Source organism: Crassostrea angulata, chromosome 6 (genome assembly GCF_025612915.1).
Source record: "Crassostrea angulata isolate pt1a10 chromosome 6, ASM2561291v2, whole genome shotgun sequence".
NCBI classification, from domain to species: Eukaryota; Metazoa; Mollusca; class Bivalvia; order Ostreida; family Ostreidae; genus Magallana; species Magallana angulata.
Genome location: NC_069116.1, coordinates 42,357,688 through 42,379,234, shown reverse-complemented (window position 1 = coordinate 42,379,234; position 21,547 = coordinate 42,357,688). Strand labels below are relative to the sequence as shown.

Here is a 21,547-nt window from a genome sequence, read left to right as displayed (position 1 = left end):
AAATGAGTTGTGACTTGAGACATACAGACCCATATCAAAGGAGAAGATAACCTTTTCTCATTCTCCCTGAGTCAGGATCTTATAGTTATTGCATTAGGGCGATACTATAAATTCCTAATGAAACACAAGGAGTTATTATAGGCATAAAATGGCGAGAAGCATCTTTCGTGGATTTTGAAATCTCTCTTTTATTTTTATGACTGATGTACTGGTTTATGAAATTATAACAAATGTTTGGCACTCACAATTTTATATTGTCGTGATTCAATAGAAAACAGCAGAATTGCAGAATACAGAGCTTGCATTAAATAAGGAATCTGTAGTACCCCAAGGGCAGCCTCTACTTTTGTATTAGGTTAATCTAACTCTGTACTTGAAATTAAAATCAGGGCAAAGAATAAAACAATGTTAAACTTTTTTCCTAGTTTCCTGGGTCAAAAATAATAAAAATGCACGCCTGTAATTGTTGACTATAGCCTCAAGTTGCAATTTTTGCACTTACATTAACAGTGTTAGAATGTCAATGATCTATATAAGAATTTATCATTTTTTTTTTCAGTAAGTCAATTTTTATATTTTGTTTTTAAAATATTTATTAAAGATCTGTAACAACTAAAAGTGAGTGTTTTTGTGTGTAAGTTGATGGATGACGGCTCTGAGGTATAATTTTGCCACATAATTGCCATTTCGGGTCACTGGCGGATAATAAAACCATGTAAAGGATTCACAGTAGGGCAAATTTTGTATAATTGTTCGCAGAATAAATCAACAGATGAAAAACAAGTCATATTTAGGGTTAATGAAGGATAAAAAAGTAAGAGGTATTTTGAACTTTACTACAAAATACTTGATTCCATTCAATGACTAAAGGAAGGAGAATTATTTGCTAAATTTGCCCAATCAATAATTTTTAATTGTTTAAATGCGGAAACAAACAGAGGTAGCATTTCCATATAAAGGCCATATATAGTGAACTATGATAGCCAGTATTTTACTTGTTAAAAAAAGTGTCAAAAATCCATTGGGGTGTAATATTTGCACCCCTCTCTCACAAAGGAACTTTTTAGAAGAAAGTTGCATACCGGTATATATTATATTCGCCAAATTGCAGTACATGTTAAGTGCAAGACTAGCTGACCATTTAATAACTTTGTAATGAATTGAGTACACAAATAGATATTAACACCACAGGTGTTATAATCAATAATTTCATTAAATGTTAGCAGAATTCAAATTACACACTCAGTTATTTGTCATTAACTCATTATCAGCTGTTTAAGTGTGGCTTCTTTCGATACAGGGTCACATGTCAGTGTTAGAAGTCATGTGGCAAAACAGACAAAATGGCCCCCTCAAAACAGGCATGCTGAAAGCATGGGACCTAAACACACTGGCCGCTGGGCGCATTAGATAAGTGGCCACTTAAATGAGTTAAAATTTTGTGAAAAACTAAACAGGCGGGATTGAAACTGGCTTCTCATGGCCAGTGGCCGCTGATTACAGGTGGTTGTAACAGCAACTGTGACTGTACTTATGTAATCAAGCTTCGTTAAGTTAGCAGAAGAAATAACTAAGACATTGGACCTGCTTCAAAAATTTAATCAGATGCAAGTGCAGGGGTTATAGCATATTCCTGAACTTCCTCTTGGTGAGCTAATTTCAAGGTTTCCAATAACAAATAGCAAAAAATTAGCTAAATCTCAAGTTCTTCATTTTTGGGAATCTTAAGATTCAAATTTCACAGTTTGTAGTGTAATGTTTAATTTGCGTTCGAAATCACTGTCTTCTATTTCTTAGCAGTTTTAGCTGTCTCTTTTTTATCGGATTCTTTCTCTCCATCTTTCTTTTCTGCTTCCTTTGTCTCTTTCTTCTTTTCTTTCACTAGGTCTTTACCCTCGTTTTTCTCTGCGTCCCGGTTCTGAATTTTATTACTGATGAGATTATGTAGTGCGATGATCGATCGAATAAGAGAAGCCAAGTACACAACCAGCATTTGATCATTGGTTTTCACGTACACTGATTTCACAAAGTCCTGGAGGTTAACGTCGGGGAGGAGGTTGAACACATCTTGCAGTTGATAGATGATCTGGTGGTTGACAGGGAGCTGTTTAGACGTCACTTTCTGTAGATAGCTGTTGATGTCGTTGACGTGGGCGTGGAGACCTTTCAGACCCATCAGCTGGTTTGTGATCCGCTGTGAGAGAGATCCTACTGTTGTATCCTTAATGTCCCTGTGGAGAAAATTGATAATGAGGGTAACTATAGCAACTTAAACAGATATACCACAGGTACTGAAGATCAATAATTATAGAGATAAAATAAATATACAACACATCCTGTTTTGAAAAAAACACAAGGGGGGGGGGGGCATTATCTTTTATTTTTGGTCTATTATTGATGAAAAAGGTCTGACACCATTTTGCATTTTCTTTCCACAAAAGACATTTTTTTACAGTGAAAAACATGACAAAGTATCTTATTGGTAAGGCTATTGTATATGAATTCATGGATTGTCAAATAGTGAATTTCACTATAGCATCGAAAATTGATACTCACATATACATGTATTAATGAAGAAGAAAAAATTGATCGTGAGTTTACAACATTCTTTCCTTACCTCAATAGATGTTCCACTCCAACCTCCTCAGCCTCTTCTGCTCCGATCTCGCTGGGGACATGGTCAAAGGTTTTTGTGGTGGGTGTGCCATCCTGCAATACAGTGGGATAAAATAATCTCACAAAAGAAATGAAAAAAATTATCGAATGGGGATTCCAAACGAGTGTTGTCCTAAATCCCTTGCTGTTGCTTTATTCACTCTACCCTAACAATGTTTTGAATGGACTGGAAACGAGACAGACTGAAGCAACATCTACTGTATACAGGGAAATATTAGCTCGCATTTTATTTTCGCCCCTTTTATCCTCGTTGTCAGCGGGCGAATTTAAAACTGGGGGATTTCAATGCATCAAATTATGTCTGGGCGAATTCAAGACATTGAAACTGTTTGCAAGTGTACAAGGGCCAAAATCACATGGGCGAAAATATCCCTCTATACAGTATTCATACCTCAACACTTGATATAACATAATAAACCCTTAGTTTAACTTGATATAATAATCTGCATTGTATGTAATATTGAACAAGACTTACATCATGCACTTCTTCCACTGCTATGTAGGCTTCTGTGGGCAGTCCAAGGTCTTTCGGTTTTGCATCGATGACCACCAAAACCTGCAAAGTTACCATTTTTATAAATAAGAGTAAATATCTATGAAAGGTTCAATAAACTGTACTCCACATCTTTTCATTGTGTTTAAAGTTTGGAAAATATTTTTCATATATTTTTTTTTTTTTGCAGAAACTTTGCTTATGACCTTAAAACTTTAAATTTAAAAAGAAATATTTTTTTAGTAAAAACTGAAGATACATACAGAGTTTGGACAATATTTCCTGAGGAGTTCATTGATAGCAACATCATTTTGGTGAAGCTTGGGGCCTGTGTGATACCATCCCACAATTCGCTCACGAGCTGAAGAATATAAGGTGCTGTTAAATTTTTTGTTATATTATATGTCGTTTCTTTTTGCCGTTACTCACCTTTTAATTTAAAAATGTGGTTGTGTTTAATTACTTTTTTTTCACTATTGTGAAGAGCTTGCTTACCCCCTACCATCCCCTTTCATTTCAGAACATACATGTTTTATATGTAATTTACATACTAATATATCATCAGTGTATTTTATATGCATATTACACAGGTGATTGTGGATAGGAACGTGCACTAATCCCTCCCTCCTTTTTTTCCAAATTGTTTATTTTATTAATGTTAACATCCCCTTATATATGTCTTATGCTGAAAAATAACAGAAATATGATTTTAAAAAGAAGGGGGGGGGGGTTAGAGCAAAATCCTGTCCATAAGCATCTGTGGCATATAATGCTGAATTTTCTTCTTACAAATTACTATTTTATATATAATAATAATAGATGACAATTTTTCACAAGGCACAAGTATACTAACCATTAACTTTCTTGAACATGCTATACATGCTCTCTAGGTAGTCATGATCCAAAAACCAGACTGTTTTGTCTTTATCATCTTCATCGAAGGGTACTGAAAGAAGACATAACGGCGTAAGGAACAAGTAAATCACTATAGGCATAAGCACGACCTCTAAAATTGTTGCCCCAGGCATTGGGCGATGTTAATTGCATACCCCTGATAGCCAATGCAGAGCAGACATAAAGCAAAGATTTTTCAGAGGTTCTTACTGGTGTTCTGTCTGTATTGTACATTTGATATCTTGAAAAGGCTATTGTGAGCCAATATGGCAATTGGTGCATATATATACGTAATTCAAGATGATTGGCAGATCAAACAGCTGCACAACATTTTAAATCTCAACAGAATCGTACCAATGACTATGTATATTTAACTTCTTGCTTCGTTCGAAATTCCTCTGTAAAATATGTTTAAAAAACATTTCCTGGGTGTTAGATAAAACTCGTGTAAATTGTTATTAACATCCCTTGTCTCCTAAACAATACGTTTGTTAATAATCAATAAGGTCTACAAAATAGCAACCTGCAAAACTATTTGAAACATCCAAAATTCCTTGTCTGTTTGATCCTAACAATACACCGACCACTCGTTTTGCGTTTCCAACCTTTCCCATTCGATTAAAATGGTCGACCACACTCAGAAGAACTAATGGGTGAACGACTACTTTAGTAATTTTGTTCGGATCTGTGACAGGCATTGTGGAAATTGTTTGTAATTATTCAGTCTTCACGCCGGTGACTCGTCAACTTTTTCTGGATAATGAAAGCAGGATCCACTTCCGGTTTATCTTTGAAATCATTGCGCACTGTATTACATGTGTAAATATATCATTTTTTGTTGTATTATAGAAGAAATGCACATTAATCCATGTTTTTGAAAAATAAGTACAGAAAGAAACTCTATTTGTGCTATCATTATGCTTTTATTGGAACTATATATAAACTCTCATATCATAAGCGGAAGTTGCACTTCGTCCTCAATGTTGACAGCTGCTAGGCAATGCATTTTTAACGTGGTTTCATTTTACGGAACATAAATTCAAAATGCAGAATTGTTACAGTTCAAATCGTATTCCAAGGGAAAACATGCATGATCAGGATGAGAGACTCACGAAGAAACACATCGAAACCCTCGGCTTTGTGAAAGAAATAGCAGAAGAGAATAAATTGCTGAAGCAGAAAATTGAAGACTATGAGGTACTTTGAGTGATGATATACTATGTTACTTTAAAATATTTATGTTGAAAACATTTTCAAATTATAAACAGTTATTAAAGTGTACTTTTGCAAATGCTGTCAAATTACAAAAAATAGAATGAGCCCGTCCTATGATATCGCGGTATAGTTATATCATTTTGTCGAAAAATATATCAATACTTAAATATTTCTAGAAACTAATGTTTTGGTGAGTTTCCTCTATTATATTCCTCTGTGATATGTTCAGCGTGCCTCTGTTTACTATTCTAAAAATATTCCGACGTCAAATGTCAATTTCAGCGCGTGCAACTATTCGTAAACAGAAATACCGCATTACCGTAGAACTCGCGATATGATAGGAAACCAGTATATGATTCAATCTGAACACTCAAACTATATCATGCAGACCCCTGTATGTATAGTATGCAGTACTCTGTCCCAATATATAGATATCCTCATTCACATTTTTCTTTATTATTTGATATTTATCAATACTTTAGGGTTCCAGTGATATATTCATTCAAATGTTAATAAATAAAAAAACAACCGAAGATTTTCCCTAGGGCCCCTTTAGCCCATCAGGTCGAAGAAATAGTCTAAATTAAAAAGTCTTCGTTCAAGAATTTTGAAAACAACAAGAAAGTACCCAAATGGTAATGTTTTTACTCATTTCAATTTCCCTTGGTTAAAGATGAAATGACTCAAAGAAAAAACTTTTTTCCCTTAGATTGATTTCAAATGACTTGTGTGCTATACAACTTTTTCAAAATTCATGGCTAAAAGTGACAAAAATGATAACTGGAGTCAGACTATAAAAGAAAAAAATGTATGTGATAAAAATTGTTTTAAATTTCTTTGGCTCAAAGTACACCTTGTAACATTTGTCCATTTCTGATAACGATGTGCGAAAGCACGTCAGCAGAATATTGTATCGCACAACTAATACACTTGCTAAAACAGATATTATAGAGACAAAATGCCAGTTAGTAAAATGCCTCATGCTTAAAAATTATTTAGAACAAAATATTCTTCAATCATATTCTGTTCAGCTAAAGATTTATTTTTCATTGTTAAGAAACTGCTATTGAATGTCGACCGTCTGTTCACTTAGTGTGTCATTAGGGAGGCAGACATTGTCATAATTTGACAGACAGCTAGAGAGATCAGCCTCTCTTTTCCAGTGTGTAGGATTTAACTGGTGACATCGTTAAAATTTACATTTATTTTAACTGGGCTGCAACTATAGTGATTATATATAATATAACTATTTTGGACTATGTATATACGTTGGTCAATGTTTGGTTTTTAGGATCCATGTCAAGTGTTATGAACCAAAGACACGAAAAGTAATATTGTAGGCGTCAATTTCCATGGATTTTGATAGTGAAGATTTGTAAATTCATGGTCAATGATTCTATCAATACAATATGTCATTTGATATTGCACTTCAAAGAACATTCAATTAAAATTTGTGGATCAACTCATTATAGTGTGGCCATTAGATCATATTTATGATCTATTATATCAATTAATGATTACCTGGTATATAGGATGGAAAATGTCACCAATCTCAATACATGTATATGGATTGATGCCACATAAGAAATTAATATTTATAAGATGAGTGTTGGTTTACACTGCAACATCGAAGTAAATTAATGCAAACTGTAATACGTTATTATATTTGTTAGCTGAAGACTTTAAAATGTGCCGAGTTACATGCTTTGGCCGAGGAAAGTCAGGAACGGATAAAAAAGATACAGGAACAATACCTGAAGAGAGCTGACGAGATCAATGCCATGATGGCAGAGAAACACAAGAATGAGGTACGATCCAAGCAAATGAAAATGAAAATTTGAATTTAAATATCTTAATTCCAGTACCAAGTCAATATATTACAATCATACCTGCCTCAACATCGGAGAAATTCTTTGTAAAGGGTGAAATTATGGTAAACCCTGTTATATACAGTTTATTTTGTAAACATACTTTGTATACATCATTTTTTCCAAATACATGAAGATATATTGCTTAATTAAATGATTGAAACATTTAATCATACATACTGTATTGCCCATTATTATACAAATACTAGTACTTAATAAAACCATCATTTTACAACGTACATAGAATTTGATTTTAAACTGGACAAATGCCAGCTTTAAATGCCTATAAACAAAATAAATCTTATACAGGGGCAAGCTTTATTTAAGACTAGGCAAATTAATTTTTGGGGGAATGCATGAAATATAGTTAGACTTGCAGGATGCAGAGTTTTTAGATACATGTGTATAAGTCTATACACAGAACTTGATCTTGCTAATTGCAGTTTTATATGCAAATTAAATTTCAAATTTTGCAAACTAATTTATGTATTCTTTGATTTACTATGCCACCTGTTCTGGGTCTCTTAGGAGAAATATTTAGTTAGAGTTATCTTTCTTTCCTCAGATAAACACTGAACATTACCATTACCGGTTAAATTGAGTTGAGTCTCCAAACTGGAGGGTAGAACATTCACAAAAATGGTACTAAAATGAAAATTGATTCTTTGGATTCATCACAATATATTTGAAAAGTTTTGTATTGTAGAACTGATAAATTTTATAAGTCTATAATCTTAATTAGACTGTTGGTAGAATTAAATTGAAGGATTTCATTCACCTCTGGTCATATACAAGTAATTCAATGACCTATAAATACAGGTTTGGCTTTAGTACATCTTAAGGACCAAAGTGTTCAGACTATTACGTTCTAATATAATTTTATTTATGACGATGGCTAATTTGGCTATATAGAGATATGACAACCCTTAATTACATTTATTGCCCTTGAAAGATAAACCACTACTTTTTATCATTTATTTATTGATAATTCATAAAGTTCAAAGTTTTTTGAGGAGAACAAAATGAGATTAATAATTCTATTTCCCTTTAAAGTAGTCCGAGTATTGCACTACGTCATAATACAGATTTTACAATATTGGTTCGACTTTCACAAAGCGTTTTAGATACCCGGTATTGATTTTGCTCTACATCCCTGTTGTAAACAATGGCAATAACAAGCAATTAGAACGGTAATATATGTATTCTATGAGAGGTAGAAATGGTTAATGTTGAGAAACTCGATTCTGTTAAAGTAAAATGAAAAACGAAGTTTCTGATTAACCAGGATCTCAGGTATGCTTTATATCTTCTTTGTTTTGATGCCCCCCCCCACCCCGAAATTTTTTTTTTCTTTAACTAAAACCGGTTAAAATTTAGGGACAGGAGATATTTCGAATTTAATCAATCGTCAATTAATTAATGTTTAAATGATATCTAACATTGTTGACAGATCTAGGCAGAAAACTGTAGCAAAATGTAATTTTTACAGATTTTTTTGTCAGGGTCTACTTGGTTTAGAGCTAATAGCATGAAAAGTAATCCATCAACATATAATTTATTTTACCAAATTTTTATTCTAAGATGTCGATCTATAGAATAAACACCATGAATTTAAGTTTGAGTCCATAAAATAGTAAAAAAATTACCAAACGCGATACTAGCATTGCATTTTTTGTATTCTATTTTGATACATCAGGTCCATAAAGCGTACTTTCTTACAAAAATTTGCGCAAAATTATTGATGAGATATGGCTGAAATAAATATTTATACTCTATTTTGTATGTTCAGTTCTAATTTTCCCAAAATTGGTAATTATTTTTAGGAAAAACGGACGTCTGGCAAATTTCATAATTGTCAATAATTTTCGCAAGGGGTACACCCGTCTGAGAGGTGATATCAAACAAACTAGCATGTAAACATGCATATTTTCTTTTGTATATGTATTGCTAGAATGTATATTTATCATTTAAAGCTAAGCTTTTAATGATTGAGCCCATTTAGTGCCGAGTATAGGACTACCTTAAATAGTTTTTTCTTGTATGTTTGATGAAGATAGTTTTGTTTTCTTTAGATGATGTTTGCAATTGAAGAAAAATTAGAGATGGAGAAGAGGAATAATGAAGAAATAGCAAAAGTAAGAAAACTCTGACATACTTTTATAGGGTTCTTATCATTCAAAATTATTAAAGACCTCTCATTTATAAAGATCCATCTCTATAGGAAGAGGAAAACAGGAATTTAAAAAGTTCACTGGGATATGAACTTGGTTGGTCTTGTGATCAAATCCTGTGAAGCCCAAAGGGCTTAATTCTCAGAAGATTAATCACATCCACATCAAGTTCATATCCCAGTGAACTTCTTAGCATCGCTGCTTATTACTTATATTTACATTTGAAAAAAGGCAAATCATTCCGATTTGTTAAAATTATCCTGTTTTTAGCTCAAGTGAGCTTTTCTGATCACATTTTGTCTGTCGTTTGTCTGTCCATCTGTCTGTCTGTCTGTAAACTTTTCACATTTTCAGCATCTTCTCAAGAACTACTGGGCCAATTTCAACCAAACTTGGCACAAATCATCCTTAGGCTAAGGGGATTCATGGTTTTGAAAAGGCCATGCCCTTTTTCAAGGGGAGATAATAAGAAATTAATGAAAAATTTTGAGAAATTTTAAAAAATCTTCTACTCAAGTATCGTTAGGCCAGGAAAGCTGAAACTTGTGCGGAAGCATCCTCAGGTAGTGAAGATTCAAAGTTGTGAAAATCATGACTCCCAGGGTTAGGGCTAGGCCACAATGGGGTGGGGGTCGAACTTTTACATAGGAATATATAGAGTAAATCTTTAAAAATCTTCTTCTCAAAAACTAATCAGCCAGGAAAGCTGAAACTTGTGTGGAAGCATCCTCAGGTAGTGTAGAATCAAAGTTGTGAAAATCATGAACCCCAGGGGATAGGGTGGGGCCACAATGGAGGGTTGATGTTTTACATAGGAATATATATAGTAAATCTTTAAAAATCTTCTTCTCAGAAAAAAATCAGTCAGGAAAGCTGAAACTTGTGTGGAAGCATCAAGTAGTGTAAATTCAAAGTTGTAAAAATCCTGACCCCTGGGGGTAGGGTCGGCCACAATGGAGGGGAAATCAAAGTTTTACATAGGAATATGTAGAGTTAATCTTTAAAAATCATCTTCTTAGAAACAAAACAGCCAGGAAAACTGAAATTTGTGTGGAAGCATCCTCAGGTAGTGTAGATTCAAAGTTGTGAAATTCATGATGGTAGGAATGGGGCCACAATGGGGAATCAAAGTTTTACATAGGAATATGTAGAGTTAATCTTTGAAAATCTTCTTCTCAAACACTAATCAGCCAGGAAAGCTGAAACTTGTGTGGAAGCATCATCAGGTAGTGTAGATTCAAAGTTGTGAAAATCATGACCTTCGGGGTAGGGTGGGATCACATTGGGGCGGGTTGTCGAAGTTTTACATAGGAATATATCGAGTAAATCTTTAAAAATCTTCTTCTCAGAAACTAATCAGCCAGAAAAGCTGAAACTTGTGTGGAAGCATCCTCAGGTAGTGTAGATTCAAAGTTTTGAAAATAATGACACCCCCAGGAGTAGGGTGGGGCCACAAAAGGGGGGGGGGGTTGATGTGTCAAAGTTTTACCTAAAAATATGTAGAGTAAATCTTAAGTGTAGATTCAAAGTTGTGAAAATCATGACCCCCGGGGTAGGGTGGGGCCACAATGGGGGGTTGAAGTTTTACATAGGAATATATAGAGTAAATCTTTAAAAATCTTCTTCTCAGAAACTAATCAGCCAGGAAATCTAAAACTTGTGTGGAAGCATATTCAGGTAGTGTAGATTCAAAAGATGTGAAAATAATGACACCCCTGGGAGTAGGGTGGGGCCACAATGGGTTTTACATAGGAATATGTAGAGTTAATCTTTAAAAAATCTTCTTCTCAGAAACTAATCAGCCAAATGATTCTTTATAATTGTTAAGACTTTGGCCGCAGGACAATTCTTCGGCCTCACAAGGAGGTTCAGAGTTTGATGTAGGTTTATATCCCATATATAAACAATTGTTAAGGATCTTTTTGAGAACTGCAATACTCAACATGTGATATGACTATAAAATCATCCTGTTAGAAAAGGGACTAATGATTATAAACATAATAATATCCAAGGGGAAAAATGGACTTTATTTATACAGGATATACAAGTATCATTGTACATTGTCCAGATAGTTTGTATTATGATTCCATTAAGCTGATTTTATCATACCTATTGTTCCTCAGGTGAGCGATGTGGCCCATGGGCCTCTTCATATTGTTTGCAATACATGTAATGCTAGCAATAAGTGCATGTGATAATCATTGTGTCTGATGTCATAAAACAGTTCACACAGAGTTGAATTTCCTCACTGTTCTTCAGGTTGATATAAGGAAGCATATTGGCAAAAAAAAAGAAAGAAATCTCTTTGACAGAGCAAAGTATGCTGCTATGCTGAATTGATGATGGTTATAATGCTAGTTTTCATGCTTTGCACTCTGAATCTTATGATATGTATAATGACAATCAACTTACGGTATAGATTTTTTAAAGAATGATGTTATAATTTATTCTGTATAAATAATATACAATACTGATATTTACTGGCAATGATCATTTATCTTGTCATCATTCAGCATTATATCCAGCATGTACAATGTCACGTACATTTTTAAAGCCCTTGCTGGTGCCATTCCTTTTCTTATTGAGTAAACAAGAATAAATGTTAAATTAACCAATATTTTTAGCTCACCTGAAACAAAGTTTCAAGAGTGTTACAGCTAAAGGGCTGTTTTGCATGTTGACCCCTGCATAACCCTTATTTTTTCAAACTGTATACCCTAAAACTTTTCAGGTCTGTGCATTGTGTGTGTTATTATTCAAATAAAATTTTCTAATATTTGCTTGAAAACTTTTTGAGAAAACGAACGACGTGTGATTTTAAGTTAAAGGGGCATGGTCACGATTTTGGTCAAATTCAATTTTACTTTTTTTATTATTTACAATGGTTTAGGAATGTATTTCTAATTATCAAGTGAAGTTTGAGAGTCAATCGTTGAGTTATGCGCAAGATTCAAAGCTCACAACTGGTTGTCATGAAAACAAGGCTAGTGCCATGTTTTTGTTTACATTGGTTCAATATACCAGTAAAAAAAAATTTTAAGCAGATTTGTATATTATCTTATTCATTTTAAGCATAAATAAACAGTTTCTATTGTTTAAAACACTCATTTTAGGTCTAAAATTGGAATTTTAAATTCACTTTAACATTCGAAAAAGAAAACAAAAGCTTTATTTACATAGCAAAGAATTCTAAGGTCTGTAACTTGCTTATAACTCGACAAATGACACTTAAATTTTGGTTGCCAATTAAAATGCCTTACTGAAGCATTGTATACGTTAAAAAACGTAAAAATAATTTTTGACCAAAATCGTGACCATGTCCCTTTAACACTGAAACTCTTATAGACAATTTTCATTGACTCGTTTTCATAAAACCAGAAGTACTGAATATTTTTTTTATTGAAACTTGGAATTTATGTTAAATACTTCTATCTAAACAATGTTTAGGAGTCTTATAAAATTCCTTTTAGGTTTTTTTAAATTTTTTTAATTTTTCATCCCCCTTCTCTCAAGTTTGAGCCCTGATATCTCAAAAACGGTAAGATATATAGAGAAATGCCTATGCATAAGATTTTGTACAGCTAGACAAGATACCGGTACATCTTATTTTACATATGTGTGTCATTTAGAAATTAGAATTGCTACAAGACTTTTCCATAATTGTTTAAATATTCCTTACCGTTTTCAAAAAATTGTTGACGAAAATTCTGTCGAGAATAAGAATAATAATTATTAAACATCAGAATAACAATAGGTCTTTTTGACCGAAAGTTGAAAAACCCTAATTGAACAAATTAACACTACTACACAATGTTCTCATAAACACACATGTATGTGATAATTAAACTAATTATTATTCCTTTTCCTGTTTACTACAAAAGTTTTTTCCTAAAAATATAAATGTAGAACAAAAAAAGAAAATATTATTGAATTCAATTCATTTTACTACGTGGCCATATTGACCATTATAACCCAAGGGTCCTGAACCCCTGACTCAGGGGCCTTGAATTTCACAATTTAGGTAGTGAGGTTTATGAATATCATAACTGCATTCAGTTTATCTTCCTCTGCAGTGAATGAAGATAAGAAGATAGTCTAAAATTAAATATATTTTCGCTATATGGTCAGTCTAAAATTAAATACATTTTCGCTATATGTTCATATTAGCCCCACACTAGGGTTTGAACACCCAACACATGGGCAGTGAACTTCACAAATTTGGTGAGGGCTTCATGATGATCAGATTTATTTAATTAGTTAATCCCCTCTGGCTGTATATATAGATAGACTCGAGAGAATAAACTATTCTAAAATTTTATATATCTTCATTATATATTGGCCCCGCCCTAGGGCCTGAACCTCCTACACAGGTCCATGTACTTCACATTTTTGGTGAAAGGCTTCATGAACATCAAATTTATGCATTCAGTTTATCTCTCCCTGCTGTGAATAGAAAGAAGAAGATAAATTAAGATATAATGAATACATTTTCACTTTATGGCCATATTAGCCCTGCCCTAGGGCCTGAACCCTGACCCAGGGGCCATGAATTTCATAATTTTGGTAGAGGGCTTTATGGACATCATAATCATGCATTTAGATTTTCCAACAATTGTGTGGGAGTAGAGAGGAGGATTTTTGAAAATTTTGCCCCTTTTTTGTTTATTTGACCCTGCCAATGAGGCCCTGGGGTGGTATGGTCATAAATTTAACAATGTATAATCCTCTTGTCCTAGAGATGCTTTAAACCAAAAATGGAAATAACTGGCCTTGTATAGTTTTCAAGAAGAATTAAATTACCATGTAAAATTTCCGACGTATTACGCATTGTATTGTTGCAACAACGGATGAAGACCAGTTGACTCAGATTACCTAAAATATCATCAGTCTGGAAAAAACTGTGCTGTCAGATTAACAGAACAATTAACAGTATATTTATTATGTAACTGCTATCCTTAAAAATACCTCCTACGGAAAGTTGATGTACATTTTGGTTGTAAATATCCGGTTCTTTTCCTATAGTTATGACGTAATCCCAAAGAGGTCATGTTTTTAATGAATAAAAGGAAACTTTGCATTGGTGACATATTTCTTAAGTTTTGTCATTAGAAAAGTATCCAGGATGCCCATAAAGGGAAATGAGAAGCGAATATCAATTTATTTTCCTAATACAGTGAAACATCTCTAAACCTGCAGGCTGCCGAACCAGACACATTTACTTGTTGTTCACCAGCTTTCCAAAGTGCAGAAAGGTCTCTTTTATAGTCCATAATCATAAGAAGAAAACCAATCTAGGCTCATGCATACTTTTACCAGTACATGTATTTGTTAATAATCTCATAAGCTTGCGCACAATCAAAAGGTGTGTCATGACTTAAATTTGGACACATTTAATTTATTATAAATGATGACATTTTCTTTTAAAAATCTGTATACTTATAATAATAAAAACATCAAGTCATGACTAAATATTTTTTTTAAATTTATTACTGTGGTTTCATTAATAGTCAATTTTCGTGGCTAAAGTGAAAATCACAGTTTCAAGGATATGTAATTCGTGGCCAATGAATGTTAATAGTTAATGTTAATAGAAATTGCATTTCAATGAACATTTAATTTCGTGGATCAACTTAAAAACGAAATCCACGAAAATTGGTGTACAACAAATATTGATGAAACCACAGTATTGTTTAAGTTGTTTTTATAAACATCAAATGATGCTATATAATGAATTGATAAAGTTCAAGGAAAGGCATGCAGTGCAACCAACACAAATATAATCCCTTGATATTACGTCATTTTAACTCCGAGTTGGTCCTCATAAAAATTTGTTTGGGTTTGGGAGGAAATAAGTAAATAAATGTTGAATCATATTTCTCGGGAATTATTGAATTATTTTGATCTTTTAGGTATTTGTTGATGAGCAATTATTTTCTTATAATTATGTTTACATATTTCATATGACGTACAATAACATATTGTTATTGGTATAGAATCCTGACTCAGTTGGAAAAACCAAGAGATGTTATGTGTATTATAATGTGAATATTCTAAAATAACAACACCCCTACCCCTCTCCCCCCCCCCCCCCAAAAAAAAAAACACAAACAAAAACAAAACAACCCCCCTTAAAAGTAAACAAACAAACAGACAAAAAAAAATCCACACACACGAAAAAAGAACAATTATGCAACCATGCAAAACAACAGACTTGAGTGGTTGATGGTTTAGCTAGTGGTTGATGGTTTAGCTAGTGGTTGATGGTTTAGCTAGTGGTTGATGGTTTAGCTAGTGGTTGATGGTTTAGCTAGTGGTTGATGGTTTAGCTAGTGGTTGATGGTTTAGCTAGTGGTTGATGGTTTAGCTAGACTTTGGATGCAAATCCTGGTCTTGATTTTCTCAATGTTATTTCAACTACTGGTCCTTCATTCCTCAAATAAATGTGATTGATGTATATTTAATAATATTATATTGTCATCTGATACCTATTTGGATTCCTATGATATTGCATCGGTGATTATATTATAAACTATGAGATCGAACAATGTTTTATGAAATGATTCCTATATATGATATTGCTTCCGTGAATATGATTTTGTATCACATTATAAAATAATCATAATTACATGTACCAGTATATGTTGTATCATTTAATTCATGTACATTAATTTGTACGATATTGAATCCTGCTGTCACGTGATCGTGCAACATTGTGACATCATAAAAGCGAACTGAACGTCCATACATTATAAACAAAATATTTGGCAGTTATACTCTAGAAGAGATTGAAGAGAATTATAGTGTTTGATTTATTAAAATAAAACAATTAAAGCCTTTTGATATCGGTCAATACATGGTTTTATAGACCTGGTGAGAGTATATCAACCTCGGACTTTGACCTCATCAAAAGGCTATATGCATATTGTATAATAAAACATTGTCATATGGGTATGATACAATATAATACCCTATTATTTGATGCAATAAATTATATGATTTCATTACTAATTATCATTCATTATAATAAATTTTATAATACAATTTGAGATGCAATACAATATCAAACGATATAAATTCAAATTATATCAAATGATACATGAATGTACGTATAATGTCTTATTTTGTCGCTTTGAACATTTGATACAATCCAACATTAAATTACATGTTATAAAATATGACATTGTTTCATACCTATTGATTTTTAATATACCATTTCATTTTGAATCAAGATATGATACAAATTTTATGGTATAAATTTTTTAAATCATTACATAAGATATGATATTTTTTTTTATTATTTCATATTAAATATTTTTAAATCACGTGATATAATAATCATGTGATATGAAATTAAAAAAACCATATTTTAAATATTATAAATTAATATGATATTTTATATTTTTTTTAACTATATCATATCGAATACAGTTGAACTTCGATATCTCAAACACCGATATCTCGAATACAATGGATATGTCGAAGTGATTTTTAAGTCCCAACCACCTATTTTTTAAGCATTTTACACTCGATATCTTGAATTCTTGGATATCTCGAAGTTTTTCAACAGCCCCATGCATCTAGTTCGAGATAATTAAGTTTGACTATGTATATATTTCCACTGTATAACCTGGTAATTCCGATACACATGTATAATGATGATGATGTTGGTGGCCACATACAGGTGATGCCTCGCCTCCGTGGGCTTTGTAATCTTTGATTACCTTTGTTTTGAATTGGGACAAATTAAAAGCCTTTCAATCATCACCTCAGTCATAAACTACTGTGAGCTCTGCAATTTCAGCAAACACTTCAAGGCCCTCTCTAATGCATTTATTTAGTGTTAAGAATATTATATGTTCTAATATTCATCCCTTCCAGAAGAATATTGTACTTTCAGTTAGGTTTAAAGCTATATCTTTTTCTTTTCAGCTGAAAGCACGGATTCAAGAATTGGAGAAAACAAACAGAGAACTTCTTAGTAAACTGAACAAATTTTCCGATTCTGATGAAAAAGTGAACGTATGTGGTATTAACTAAAACTTTAACTAATTATGATGAAATATTATATATTTTGATTTCTTTTATCATTATAACTGTAGGTTTACTGGGATTTTGTAAATACATGTAATAATTTTAGTTTTCTATTTTCCGTGTATACATCTGCCCAGGACCATCAACTTGTTTATGTACCAAGTCAAACAATTTATCTAGTATTTTATTATATAACGTTATTTAATTTTTGGTTTCAATAATGTCCAAACAGACTATAAAGTCTACCCTTATTTGTGTATGAAATGACATATTAAGTTTACTCATGATATAAGTTAACATTTTTTTTTACACATTGTTGCTTACGGGTACTTGGTGGTTTAATATACCTTTATATTTTTAGATCCTACAAATGAAACTGGATCAAGAATCAATGGTATCTAGAGAGCTGCGAACTGAAAATGAAACTCTGAAAGAAGCAATTGAGGCGTTGGAACAGAAGAACTATCATCTTATAAATCAAAGTGAAACGGAGCAGTTAGCCAGGAAAAATAGAGAACTGAAACAAGAAATTCAAGAATTAGTGCAAAAGAATACAGAATTAAACTACCGTGTTAAAAGTCTGGAGCGAGAGGTTGGTGAAAACAAGATGGAGGAAGACAAAGTCAAACTCATTGAAAACCTTAAAATCAAAATCAATCAAATGCAGGCAGAGAGAGGGATTGCCAGTGAAAGAGAAAGGAATTATGAAAAAGTGATCAAACAACTCCGAAACGAAGTGGAGACTTCCAAAGAGCAATTGGTTCAGACGGCATTGTCGAAGCAAAAACTGTACGAGGAATATCAGAAAGTGTGGAAGGAATTAGAAAAATTAAGAAAACAGTACGCAGCTGATAGCCAGCAGAAGTCGTTCAAGGATTTCGTTCAGCTGAAGAGGGAACTGAATACAGTGAAGCACGAAAATGACGATTTACGACAAAAAGCAAAAGGGTCCAGCAGTCTACCAACTCTTAAGGACGACATAAGTAAAAGTAACGGACAACGACCGCCTTCACTAAAAGCATTGACAAATGGACGGAAGTGATTAATATTCCAAAAAAAATTTTAATTATTGCGTTATTCTGATTACAGTAAAATTATTGATATTTTGGGGGGCCCAATTTCCATGGATTTAATTTGTGGCTATATACCTTACAACTATTACCCATGATTCAATATTCTCAACAAATTATGAAACAAAGTTTGTGTATATTACTAGTATATACCGAAGGAAATCGATGAAATAGCATTTAATCCCAATCAACCTTTAATATATTGAAAGTCTGCCTCAATGAATTTAAATGATTCCAAAAGTAATCTATATATGGTATATTAAAAATTTTAGGCATCTGAGATATTATCTGAAATTTACTTCCCCTGTAATAATTTGGCAACATGTAAGTGTCAAGGCAAATTAAAATTTTTGGCTTTTAATTAAACAAATGATCATAAAGCGAAAACATGTAATAATAAAAACGGAAATTAGTCAATATATGTACTTGTATGGTATTATGAAAATTTATACTCGGGGTGTCTCTGGTACGTTTTTCATAGACTTCTGCATCTTTTTGAATACTGAATATTTAAACCTTGCATCTCTTAAAGAAGGGTAATCGTGAGAGTTGCATGTGCATGGTTAGATCGAAAACATTTTGACATTTGATACAATTAATAAATAGGGAGCAATTTTCATATTCACCAATTAACAGGTTCACTTCCTGCTGTAGTCTCAGGGTACATGTAGGTACTGAGATAAATAAATGAACTTGAGGTACTCAAAAACAACATCTAATTAGTCTGATCAAGTGTTAATTACTGTTTGATATCATTCATAACATATTTATTTGAGATTGTTTCTATAAGAAAGAGTACTCTTTAATTCAACTGAAATAGGACTTGCTTGTTAATTAAATCACTCACGCTCCTCTAAGACACGTTGTACTAGATGTAACAACATCAGGTACATGCAGAGTCTTGTACCTCAGGGTGACCTTTCAATAGAGTAATATTATACATTGTTATACTTTCATGTTAAATACTGACATCTGATTGGTTAAGACGCAGTTCATAATTCTTTCTTTAACCCTCAGCGTTAGCAACGCACTTAGCTACGGGTAACATTAAAAATTGTTACATGCGCGAAAATTATGCGCGTACGGTTCGCTGTGGAATTCACGTTATTCCATTATAAAAGCAGTAACATTTTCTTAAAAATTAAGACATTCAGTATAACAAAATAAATAGTGCCTGTTTGGGAGGATAACAGTTGAAATTGACACCCCTCGAAAACCATTGTCAACCTCCGCTTCGCGTCGGTTGACAATGGTTTTCTCGGGGTGTCAACTTCAACTGTTACCCTCCCAAACAGGCACTATTTATATAATAATATTTACAAGAATTTTAACTTGAAAGAAAAAATTGCTATTGGTAGACTTGGAATTGATCCTGTTAAAAAAAAAATTGATTGTAATCATGATTATTGTTTTTTAAAAAAGGAAGAAACAAAATTTCTGTAGATGCTACCAAGAAATCATTTTTTATTGTTCAATAAATGTAGAAACATAGAAAATATCTCCCCCCCCCCCCCCCCCCCCCATCCCAACCAAGTCAATATCAATGTTAAGATTAGAAAATTTTGTTCAAAATCTTGCCTTCCATTAAACATAAATTGATGGTTCATTAGATTGATATTATTGAACATTGAACATCTTTTGTTTTTATAGAGTGTAAAGACATGCAAAAGAAATTGATATTGGTGTTTTTTTTATTTTTGACCTTAAATTTGCAAAAATGTTTACCGGATTTTTTTAAGTGTATTGCAAGATTTTTTTTTTAAATTTGGATGTGTAAAGACCAGTGATTTTAAAATATATGTTACATATGAAAACATGTTCAAACTGCAATTTGTGTATATTAATTTAATTTAAGAAGTATTTTATTCAAGTATATAGATACATTGAAATGGATTGAACAGCAGGCATAATGCCTATTTATGTTCTCTCCTGTATAATTTGTGGATATTGTATGTATATAAATTATATTCATACTGTATAAATGTATACCGTAGTTGAAGTTATATAATATGCATGTCACAAATGTTAAATGGATTTTTAAAATTATGAAAGCTACCATCTTGAAGATGATTAAGTGCAATCTCTTGGCATTCCTTCACAGGTAGTGTATCTTTTGATAGAGGTTTTATTGTTTGTGGTCCTGTCCTTTCACATTTAGATCAAAAGTCAATGTATAATCCATCCCAGATGGTCTATTTCTTGAACAAAGATATCTGTGAAAACTGAAAAAGGATTCTCCAAGATGACATAAAATTTATTTGAAGGGAAAAAAAAACCTCTGAGATTTTAAATTTTTTTTTAGAATGTTGAAGAATGGACATCTTTAAAGAATTTGATCAATCTTGTTCACTTTTAAAAAATGATATTTCATCACTTAAAATCATAGATGGTTTGGAGTGAAAATTGCAATTGCCTAGAATATTAGAGGGTACATGATTTGAACCTCATAGAATTGAGACATGCATACTCATTGGCCTTATTAACCCTTACAGTAGGGATCAGAATTTTCCACTTAATCAACATCCTTAAAAATTTTCAAGGTATTATCAAAGGGTTAATTAGTGGAGGACTGTGTAAAGTATCTCTTATTCTAAAACTTGGCGGAAGATTCGCATATGTTTTTAACAAATAGGATTCATTAGTTTGAAATACTCAAGGATTTTATCAATGTTGCGTAAGGTATTTATGAGATAATTAGAAGAAAGTCACCATGGTAGCTAGAATCTTCATAAGAGGATTAGGCCATTCCAAGTTTTTTCTATGTTTAGCTTCTGCGGACGGATTGGTTTTGAGATGTAAAAATTTAAAAAAAAAAAAAAAAACCACAATGGTTGTTCATAAGATTAGATCGCTTTTTCATATGTCGGGCTCAGGATCTCATTTTTTAAATCCGGATCAGAAATCAAATATAACAACATTCAAAATGGAAATCATATAGTAGGTATTTGTTATTTTTGTTAAAAAGTGAAGAAAATGCTTCAAAATATATAACAAATTTTATTTTGTTGAACCTTTAAAGTTGTGTTTTTTTTCTAAGGTTTGTGGTTTTTTTTCCTGATAGAAAGATACTAGTTTTTGAGTTTTGGGTGGATGCTAAACAAAGAAAAAACTTGCAATGGCCTTATTATA

The 21,547-nt window shown here is 32.4% G+C and overlaps 2 protein-coding genes across 2 annotated transcripts; one reads left to right on the top strand and one right to left on the bottom strand.

Annotated features, from left to right (window-relative positions):
* Window positions 1-1,583: 1,583 nt before the first annotated feature.
* Window positions 1,584-4,843, bottom strand: LOC128189261 (26S proteasome non-ATPase regulatory subunit 7-like). Its single transcript, XM_052860814.1, has 6 exons — window positions 4,587-4,843; window positions 4,023-4,115; window positions 3,433-3,530; window positions 3,152-3,232; window positions 2,618-2,709; window positions 1,584-2,231 (listed from the first exon to the last, which is right to left on the bottom strand). Exons 1-6 carry the CDS (start codon window positions 4,759-4,761, stop codon window positions 1,787-1,789), a joined length of 984 nt encoding a protein of 327 aa, XP_052716774.1. The 5' UTR covers window positions 4,762-4,843; the 3' UTR covers window positions 1,584-1,786.
* A 178-nt stretch (window positions 4,844-5,021) lies between these two features.
* On the top strand, window positions 5,022-19,590 carry LOC128190831 (golgin subfamily A member 6-like protein 7). Its single transcript, XM_052863042.1, has 5 exons — window positions 5,022-5,260; window positions 6,952-7,086; window positions 9,219-9,281; window positions 17,247-17,336; window positions 17,710-19,590. The coding sequence occupies exons 1-5, from the start codon at window positions 5,108-5,110 to the stop codon at window positions 18,388-18,390; spliced, it is 1,122 nt and encodes a 373-aa protein (XP_052719002.1). The 5' UTR covers window positions 5,022-5,107; the 3' UTR covers window positions 18,391-19,590.
* Window positions 19,591-21,547: the final 1,957 nt, after the last annotated feature.

Bases quoted from the DNA above. Each gene is read 5' to 3' on its own strand.
- LOC128189261 (XM_052860814.1), bottom strand. From the start codon at position 4,761: ATGCCTGTCACAGATCCGAACAAAATTACTAAAGTAGTCGTTCACCCA. The intron at 4,116-4,586 runs GTTGCTATTTTG...GTCTTCTTTCAG, and splicing joins TGTTTCAAATAGTTTTGCAG to TACCCTTCGATGAAGATGAT. The intron at 3,531-4,022 runs GTTAGTATACTT...TATATTCTTCAG, and splicing joins CATGTTCAAGAAAGTTAATG to CTCGTGAGCGAATTGTGGGA.
- LOC128190831 (XM_052863042.1), top strand. From the start codon at position 5,108: ATGCAGAATTGTTACAGTTCAAATCGTATTCCAAGGGAAAACATGCAT. The intron at 5,261-6,951 runs GTACTTTGAGTG...TATATTTGTTAG, and splicing joins AGAAAATTGAAGACTATGAG to CTGAAGACTTTAAAATGTGC. The intron at 7,087-9,218 runs GTACGATCCAAG...TGTTTTCTTTAG, and splicing joins CAGAGAAACACAAGAATGAG to ATGATGTTTGCAATTGAAGA.